Genomic DNA, 10,835 nt, shown 5'->3' on the forward strand with positions numbered 1-10,835 from the left:
CATGGCAATCCTCCTAACTTCCTCCAATAGTGTAAGTATTGGCTTTGATCTATATGGCTTGGTGGCTGAGTTGAAGACTTCACACATGTTGTTGCATATATTGTCGTTCTTTGGGGTGTCTTTGTAGTGTGCTCTGGTCTAGGATTGTCTAGGAATCTTGTCCAGATACTCCCATGCCTTCACATTAATAGTCTTGAGGGTTTGCATGCTTTTGTTAAACTCTGGAACTGTCTGTGCTCTAACACATGCCCACAACAATGATTTCATGTGCTTGTCCTTCCATCGCTTTTGGAAGTTATGCCACAAGTGCGGAATGAGTCCCTGCAATTCACAAGTGGCAATGGTAACAGTTCAGAATGGCCATGAGAATGGTACCAGTTCAGAATTCACAAGTGCCTAATGCTCAAAATATATCATGACTATACATTCATTAAATCCAAATAGTCCCTAACAGAACCATCATTAAATCTAAATAGTCCAATATATCATATATCGTGCTTCTATATAGTACATTATACGTAACTTTTGCATGTCACTCATGAAACACCAGTTATGCTCCTGATAGGAACCAATGTTTTCATGTAAAAGTTCCAAGAACCACTTCCAAGTTGTTGTGTTCTCAACAGGAACAATAGCCCATGCTATGGGGTAGATGTAATTGTTTGCATCTTGTTCCACGACACACATTAGCCATCCTCCATAGAAAGTTTTCAAAAACGCTGCATCCAAACCAATCGAGGGTCTACATCCATGCACAAACCCTTGCTTGCAACCATGAAGACACACATAAAAATTCTGAAAGATAGGGTCTCCCTTAGGTTGTGCATTTACACCTAGTTTCACAGTAGATCCTGGATTTGACCTCAACAACTCCTCTGTATAATCGCTAAACTTGGCATACAGGGATGCTTTATCACCTCTCACAATCTTCCTAGCATCTCCTAAAGATCTTGTAATGTTGGTCCTAGACAATTGAACTCTAGTTTTTCTCTTGAAATAGTCAAATACCTCACAATGCCTAAAAGTAGGTTGCTTCCTTACCTTTTTTATTAGGATTTCAGTAACCCACTTCTTAGTTGCACACCTATTTTTTATTATTCTCTCACAAGTATGGTCATCATTAAATTTCTTAATATGCCAGCATGCATGCCTTTTGTTATAAGAACAATAGACTAACCAAGGACACTCTTCATTTTTACAAACAACTCTAGCTCTAGTAGTGTCATTCTTTGAATATCTTACTCCTCTTCCCTCTTATAAAGTATAGTTTGTAACAGCTTTCTTGAAAGCTTCCCTAGTTGTAAATTCCATCCCTAATTCCAACCTGACCTGGCCAAACTTGGCAACATCATTGAAAATTGGATTCACAACTGGGTCTACCTTGTCATTAGAATTTGGTGGAGTCCTCAACTCATCTGACTTCCAAGAGTCACCCGAAAATGAACCTGCTTATCAAATTACACTAAACTAAATAAATAACTCTAAACAATAGGCTTTAGCAAACTATATATTACATTAAACTAAACTACATAAATACAATAAATAAGTCCAAACAAATATGATTTAGCAAAAGAACATAAAGTACACTAAACTAAAAAAAAATGACTCCAAACAAATATGTTTTAGCAAACCAAAGATTACATTAAACTAAAGTACATAAATACAATAAATAACTTCAAAAAAATATGATTTAGCAAAAGAACATGGAATACACTAAACTAAAAAAATAAAATGACTCCAAACAAATATGCTTTAGCAAACCAAAGATTACATTAAACTAAACTACATAAATACAATAAATAAATCTAAACAAATATGATTTAGTAAAAGAACATGGAGTACACTAAACTAAAAAAATAAAATGACTCCAAATAAATATGGTTCAGCAAACCAAAGATTACATTAAACTAAATTACATAAATATAATAAATAAATCCAAAAAAATAATTTAGCAAAAGAACATGGAGTACAATAAATTAAATAAATAAAATGATTCCAAACAAATATGTTTTAATCAACCAAAGATTACATTAAACTAAACTACATAAATACAATAAATAAGTCCAAAAAAATATGATTTAGCAAAAAAACATAGAGTACACTAAACTAAATAAATAAAATGACTCCAAACAAGTATGCTTTAAACAACCAAAGATTACATTAAACTAAACTAAATAAATACAATAAATAAGTTCAAAAAAATATGATTTAGCAAAAGAACATGGAGTACAATAAACTAATAAATAAAATGACTCCAAACAAATATGATTTAATAAACTATAGATTATATTAAATTAAACTAAATAAAATACAATAAATAAATCTAAACAAATATGATTTAGTAAAATAACATAAAGTACAACTAAATAAATTATTAAGACTCTTTTTATCTGATTCATATCCTCCATCCTTCTCAAAGTTCGAGTCATCAGGGGGATTAACTCTTCTTCTTGTACAACTTTTTCTTTTTTCTTGTTTAAAGTACTGGCAGCTTGCTTTTATTAGATGTTTCTATCTCAGATTCAGTGCTAGATTCTAAAAATTGCAGATGTGGCATGTAAAGGTTATCTTCTACAGATTCATATGAATCGAATGATTCACCATCAACCCCAATGATTGGCGTTCGAGGTGTCTTCTTGCTAGTAGATTTTGTCACAGGTTTTCTAGGTGACTTTGTTGAAGTGTTAAATTTGAAGCCACCAAATTTTTTTGTTAGTTTGGTGGTGGAATTTCTCTGAATAGTTTGTGTAGTTTTTGTGTTTGTTTTTCTCTGAGTTAGGAGAGTGGGTGTAATCGGATTTGGTTGAGACAACGGCTTAGTGCTGATGAATATTTTTTTAAGAGCAATAGGATTCGGTTGTGATAAGGGCATGCTAATAGTGGGTTGTGGTGTGGGCTGTGGTGTGGACTTGGGTGTGGGCTGCGGTGTGGGTTGGGGTGTTGGAGTCTCTTGCTCAATAGGGGCACACAATTGGCTTAGAGTTATGTTAGTTTCCTTAACACAATCATGTTGCTCTAAGTCATTCTTGTCACCTTCTCCACCAACACATCCATCATCATCAGACAGTTCCATATAATCTATAAACTCAGGGACAGAGGGACCATGTTCAAAATATATATGGATGACATTACCATTTTGGCGGCAGAGGCTAACCATATCCCTTAGATCCTGGTCCAGGTTTAACCTCCTCAAACCGTACTCTAAACCATCTTTAGGGTCCAAGTATTAGCAAGTATCAGCTTTATCATAGCCCAACTCCTTAGAGTAACTAGTTATGGCAAAAACGTCCAGGTAATCTGCATCAACTCTAAGCCATTCATCTGTGTGACTTGATGTGTATACAAATCTGCCATCAGAAACTTGGGTCTCGAACCTCCTTCCATGGTGAAAAATAAGCCTCAGCCAATCACTCATCTGAAAAAACACAACAACATATACCAGAGTTCACCATTACATTAATTTCTAATTTTCAAAAAAATGTTAAACAATCACATACTAACAAACCATTAACTAACAAACCGTTAACTATGCACTATCACGTATATTTAACTTTGCAAGCAAGAATATTACCATAAGAAATTAGCACTATGGCTAAAACAGAAACCCTAAATCCTAGAACGCAACCACAAAAAAAATGAATAACATAGAGTACATTCAAAAAAGTTAAATGCAAGTAATATAATCACAACATATCATGTTACTCACCCAACTAACATCACAACAGTAAAAAAAATAAAAATAAAAAAAACCTAAATCCTTACTGTTCACAGTAGAAAATATTTGAGGCGGATGATGTTGACAGAGATGAAGAGTTTTACTGATCAAATGAGGGGACAACGGACAAGCGCCGGTGAGCCACGACGACGCTGACTTGAGGAAGACGAAGAGGTGATAAGGGTAATGAGAATGTATTGCAATTTTAGGTGGGAAGGTAAAAGGGGGACCATTTGGGAGCTTTTTAATTGGGAGAATAGATTATGGGGGCAAACTAAACGACGTCGTTTAGTTAAGTGCCAACTTGGCACTTAACTGTACACCTCAGTGCCGTTAAAATGTCTCTTAACTTTTGGACCAACGGGGATTCACGATTCTAAGAGTAGAGGACTTATTTGGTCATTTTAAAAAGTGGAGGACTAATCTGAAGCGAGTTGGGAATTTTAGGGACCAAATTGGGCATTACTTCTTTGATTATTGCATGAGTTTTAACTTTTTTTACTTTTTGAATTTGATTGGATTTTAGTTGTTTAATTTTCTAGTTTTGAAAAATGTGAAAGAAGACTGCACCAAAAAAAATAGTAATAGAACTAGAAAACACAGACACTAAAAAAAAGAAAGGAAAAAACGTATCTAAAGAAACTTCGAAGGAGACTGAGTGGAGAAATGTATTTTGTCTTTAGTTTTTTATTTTTTATTTGGCATTGATATTTTGATTATCTTGTTTCCTATGTTGACAAAGTTCATTTTTATTAATGTAGTGTTATGTTGACATGAGATGCGCACCAAACTTGTTAGTGAGACTTTCTTCCATCTATTTGAATGATGCACAATGCAACGAGGTCCGAGCATGGGTTTTGGATCCCTCTTGGGTATTCTCAAGGGGAATTTAAACCTTGATTTGATTTTGGCCCTTGTAAACGCCTATAATCCCTCCAAGTTTCATCTTCTCACTCCAATAGAAAAAGTAAATGTTACTTAGGAATCAGTTAAAACTGTCTTGGGATTGCGTTCATACGGTAATAAGTAAAATTTCTTTAATATCCTTTGGTTTTATTAGTTAGAATTGACTGTAAAAGTTGATTTTTAATATCACTTAATTAGTATAGGAGTATAACTATATATTAAATCTGAATCTTACATTACTGATGACTTGGTTACTGAACTTTTTAATTATTGAAGTTATTAATCTTAAAAATATCGTGCTATGATGAGTTTGATTATCATGTTGAATGAGTTTGATTATACTCAGATTTTAAAACATGTTATTACAGTATGTTGACTATAATCAAATGTAATATCTCATGCTTCTTTGTGATAATTTGGAAGGAACTTGATTCTCTTCTCGATTTTTGCTTCTTGAGTTTATTTTTCTGGACTTTTGAATTTGATTATTCTAACGTGTTTGATTATACCCGTAGCAATGTTTAATTATAATTTGGTTATGAATTTGATTTATAGTTTAGTTTAATTTGTTGTGAAAGTAGTCATTGTTAGTGTCTCATTGCACTTGAGCACCACATGCTTGTGAAAAGGCTTAAACGAAAATATGCCTTACTTCAATTTTCAAGACTGTGGGGGCAAAGGAGCATGAAAATTTAATCACTTATCACAAATAATCTTAAAACCAAGTAAAAAAAAAACTACATTTAATACCACTTACTTGGTTTATAATTTTCTTTATGGTTTATTTGGAGCTAGTTTCTTTTAATGGTTATAATCTCTAATTTTCTATGTGTTTGATTAACATGAGTTTGAAATTTTATTTAAGTCTTGGTATTTGATCATGGTTGGATTTTTAGATAGGTATCCAGTGATTATGTTCCTTTGAATATTTTTTCATCATTTGTTTGAATTTTGTGAGTTGTATTCAGGTATAAAGGAATTATTTTATGAGTGCTGAAATGATAAATTTAGAGGTTGTGAATCAATACTGTTGTTGCGTTAAAGTACCATAAATCATTGAATAAGTATGCTTTTCCAAAATCAATTTAAAGAAAATTGAAGGATATGTTGATATTATTGAAAAAGAATCACAGAAGAATTGTTGAATATTTAAATAAACCAATGTAAAACTCTATCGAATATTTTATGACATCATGTTAATCTTTATTCAATTAACAATATTTTCTCTTTGTTGCTTGCAGGTGTGTGATACTTTGATCAAGTTCTTTTCCATGAGGAAGCTCATGTATAATGTTGAACAGCCAGACTCTTTACAATTTGACATTGTTTAAAAGTTCTATGCTGTTTCATAGTTGTACAATAGAACTAGTATTTGGATCGGGTAAATGCGTGTGTTATGAGATTTGCTTAAGATATTGATTAGCTTAATGATCTTTGTATTAATTTAGGATTGTGGTTGCCAGTGTCTGTCCAGAAGGCTAGAGAGCTTAAAAGTCAATATTGTGAAAGCATATTTATTTCTACTTTGTAACTTGTAATTTCATCATCTCATTAGAAATATAAGTGATGGACCCCCCCAAAGCTTGTCATTTGTAGGTTGCAATTAGAATTATCAACTATGAGATGATTTTCAATTTTTGTTCAATGATAATGATTAGTATATTGGTCTTATCAATAAGAGTATCTTATGAGAACAAAAGTGCATGTTTATGTGTTTTTTTTTTGTTATGATAACGTGAGATTTGAGAAAGAGATGCTAAACATTAGTAGAAGTTACATGTTATTTTCTATCTGATTTATTAGTGTTATTTTTTCACACACACACACACACACACACACACACACACACACACACACACACATATATATATATATATATAAACTTAAATTTTGATTTAGATTCTAAAATTTGATTATTACTTTTGATGTATTTGATTATATCCAGATTTTTAAAGTTTGATTTTAAGTGTGTTTGATTATAACATGAGTTTGAACTTTGATATGTATTTTTCAAGTTTGATTATTACTTTGGACATGTTTGATTATAATCTAATTATAACGTGAATTTAAAATTTGATTTGCATCCTTAAATTTGATTATTACTTTGGCCGTGTTTGATTATAACCAGGTTTTGTAAAATAACTTGGAGCTAGTTTGATTATCTGATTATAGCATCAAAATAAACAAGAAAAATTTTCATATTTAAAAGTTCGTTAGATATATTCATTTTTAGTGGTTTTGATAGAAAGCTAATTTATCTTATAATAATATTTTTGTAATATCGTGTTATGTGCTGAGTTTGATTATCATGTCGAATGAGTTTGATTATACTCAGGTTTTAAAATAGGTTATTTCAGCATGTTTGATTATATACTATGAATGAAGAACTTGCTATTTCTATTTTTCATGAATGAACTAATAATAACTCAGAATCTCAAATAACTCATAACGTTAAGCACCAACCACATGTAAAATCAAAATTAAAACTATTACAAAGGAAAAAAATATAAGAGTTCCATTGCAACATGTAACAAATCTATTACAAAAGGAATAAAACTATTGTTCTTCCAAATGGTGGCTTTGTTGCATTGAGTTCAATAAGAATACAAAACCATATGGTCGGTTAGAGTTAACGCTCAACTCCGAAGGTAAGTACACATGTGGCTAAAGAAAAACAATCAATAAAGTGATATTAAAGCATTTTAATAATAATAATAAAATTAATCAAACACCTCTTACTTCAAATTGAATAGCCGCAACTTGAAAAAAAAATCAACAACAAAAGCAAAGGAAAAAAAAAGAAATCAACAGGTTAACATATTTTTTAAGCAACGTACAAGAAGAAACTGAATGTGGTCAGGTCAACACAAATGCAACATAATGAGATTTTTCAGAATCGCATGAGCCAGTAGCAACAACATAGTGGTCTGTCCACTTCGGATATACCCCTGAACTTCACCATAAAAGCCTTAATAAATAGTAATACCTGAGCAATGTTGGCTTTGTTGCATTGAGTTCAACAAGGATACAAAGCCATATGGTTGGTTAGAGCTAATGCTCAACTCCGAAGTTATTTTCACAAGTGGCTAAAAAAAAAAATAGCAATCAATAAAATGATAATAAAGCATTTTAGCAATAATAATAAAACTAATCAAACCCCTCTTACTTCCAATCGAATAGCCACTGCTTGAAAAAAAAATCAACAACAAACACAAAGGAAGAAAAGAAATCAACATGTTGACATATTTTATTAGCAACGTACAAGAAGAAACTGAAGGTGGTTAGGTCAACACAAATGCAACATAACATGAGATTTTCAGAATCGCATGAGCCAGTAGCAACAACATAGTGGTCTATCCACATTTGGATTCAAGTATACCCCTAAACTTCACCATGAAAGCATTAATAAATAGTAATACCTGAGCAATGTACTTTGCAGAGATCAATTCAACTATGAAAAATGATGCATGCCACCCTTACTTTAAACCAAATATTTTTAAAAGGCCATTAGCGACATCTTCAACAAAGTCTCTCTGGAAGAAGAAAAACAAAGTCTTTTCATAAAATGACCCTTAAATTTTGAAAAAGTACAGGTAACATTCTTATTAAGCTTATATTAAGATATGGGTCAGAACAGCATTGTTGAGTGGACACATAATCACCAAAGCACAAGAAATAAAAATATCATATGGGTTTATATGATGGAATTTTTTTCCCTTTGTTTTTGTGGTGGTAAGGGAGGAATTATTCACATTGCTAACAATGACAAGGCTAAGACAATATAAACTTGTACACCCTAATGACCTAACCTTATATTAAGGTGTTAGGCAACACAAATACAATACCTTTTTCAATATTCTGGTTTGAGTTTACCCCATGGGTTTCTTCCACTTCCATAGCTATGAAGATTTAGTGCAACTATTATTCTTACATTGAAAGGAACTAATGTAACCTTATCATGCAAAATGAACAAATAAAAAACAACAAAGAGAGATTGCTACTTCAAATAATTTAGAATTCTATGAATTGAAATGGGAATTCAGAACTTCGATGAAGAAAAATGTAGTGTAGCAACAACTAAAATGTGGTGAAATACAATGATGTCTTCAAAATATTTTGGAAGCACTAACAAAAATTATACTACATGTATGAATATGAAGAAATGCACCTTGAAAGGATTGGAACTTACTCCCACTCTGAGCAATTGACCTTTTTGATATACTTGGAATAACCTAAAATATGGATAATCAAAAACTTAAAATCAAATCAAGAATAAAAAATAGATAATAAAAAAATTAAAATCAAACCAGGAATAAAAAATTAACATACGAAGCAAATAAAACACAAACTTCATCATTCGAGCTTGTGAATTCCGTTGAATCAATAAGCAGCAACCTTTCTTAAAATATAATCAGAATCCTAAGATAATAAGAACCATAATTAAACGACGTTGAGAAGAGTTTTTGTTAAGTGTGCGATCGAAGCAGAGGAGAGGGAAGTGCGGAGTGAGGTGCATGCAGTGGAACTCCTTTGCCGAGAAGAGAAGAAATCACAATCAAATAAGAAGGGAGCAGTGACGCAGTGAAGAAGCTCTTAGAGTGGCTAAAATCGCGATCGAAGAAGAGAACCCCTTTTGTATTATCTTTGTATCCGTGTATACGTTTATTTTCATATCCGTATCTCTCTACTATATCTCTATGGAGTGGCTGAAATTGGTGGCTGAAAATGATGTACAAATAACATTTTTCAATCTATTTTATTATACTTATAGTAAAAATGGATAAAATTCTTAAACCACCTTGATTTAAACTATTTTCAAAACCATCACAATGTAATATATAAGAAATTATATTATATTATGTTTTAAGTGTGTGATATTTCTTATTTTATTGATTTAATAAACTTTTAGATTTGACTACTTTAATGATTAACAAATCCCAAAATAATTCCAATACAAAACTTTCTTTTATTGTTACGAAAACAAAAGATAAAAAGCTTGTTGCATATATATATATCGGCTCTGCTAGGTAGACCATAGAAAATCTGAACAATGTGAACAACGGATTAGAAATTTGGTCCAATAAAATTAAAAAATACTCCACCCAAATTACCCAACCAATTATATCTAACTAAACTCATTTAATCATCCGCATACCTAGTAAATTGAACATCTAACATATTTTAGTTATATCTAACTAAACTCATTCCAATCAAATAACCATCCACATAAGAATTAAAATAACCATCCGCATACCTGCTAAAATGACCATTTGGCTAAGAATTAAAATAACAATTTCTCTAGGTAGACAACGAAAACTATGAACAACGTGAACAATGGGCTGCACTCCCGACCCACAGAAGGTGAAAAAAAAAAAACACAATCCATCACAAATTATACTCCGAAAACCCTACTTTTACCTTTTACACTTTAATCATCAACCTTCTAACCCTTTTACTGCCGCATACCCCCTTCCCAAACCCTCATTGCGCCATCCGTCCCCCCCTCACCAGCTAGCCTTAACGCTGTCGAGCTTCTTCTCCATCAAGCCATCGGTTTAGAATGAAAATAACCATCTACATACCTAGTAAAACAAACATTTAGCAAATTTCATTGTATCTACTTAATCCAATCCAAATTAAATAAATATCTACCTTAGAATGAAAATAACCATCCACGTACCTAGTAAAATAAACATCCACATCCGAAAAAGGGGAAGGAGAGGAGGAAGAGGAGAACCACGGGGCAGAGGGAGGACGATGATGAGACAGCAGCATCACCACCCAAGGATCACAAGGCAGCAGTAGTGACGTCCAGTGGAACGCGAGACAATTGCAGTGGCATGTAGGGAACGCGCGCGATGGCATCACTCGCGTGGTAACAGCCGACAACGACAACCTGGATGACGGGATGAACGGAGTGATGGCTCTATTGATGATTCACTCTCCAGCGGATTTTACCGGGAGACAAACCGGCATGATGCAGTGGCACCACAGCAACGCCGCCAGGGAAGAGTGACGCGAAAACAGCGGCAGCAGCGTGAGAAAGTAGCAGCGGCACAAGACAACTTCAACAATTGGCAAGGGGGCTCTGCAGGAGGGGGGAGGTGATGCGTGAGCATCTTTCCTATCTTTTCCTAGTGAATTTGCATTCAATTTGTTGAGTTTAATCAAGAATTAATTATCTTTTAACCACTATGGATGCTACTTTGAGTCG

General features: G+C 32.9%; 1 protein-coding gene across 1 annotated transcript; it reads right to left on the bottom strand.

The window, feature by feature from the left end:
- Positions 1-138: 138 nt before the first annotated feature.
- On the bottom strand, positions 139-3,157 carry LOC112770330 (uncharacterized). The gene is made up of 5 exons (XM_025814702.1): positions 3,034-3,157; positions 1,330-1,445; positions 548-990; positions 426-447; positions 139-321 (listed from the first exon to the last, which is right to left on the bottom strand). Exons 1-5 carry the CDS (start codon positions 3,155-3,157, stop codon positions 139-141), a joined length of 888 nt encoding a protein of 295 aa, XP_025670487.1.
- Positions 3,158-10,835: the final 7,678 nt, after the last annotated feature.

This window comes from Arachis hypogaea, chromosome 18 (genome assembly GCF_003086295.3).
Source record: "Arachis hypogaea cultivar Tifrunner chromosome 18, arahy.Tifrunner.gnm2.J5K5, whole genome shotgun sequence".
Taxonomy (NCBI): Eukaryota; Viridiplantae; Streptophyta; class Magnoliopsida; order Fabales; family Fabaceae; genus Arachis; species Arachis hypogaea.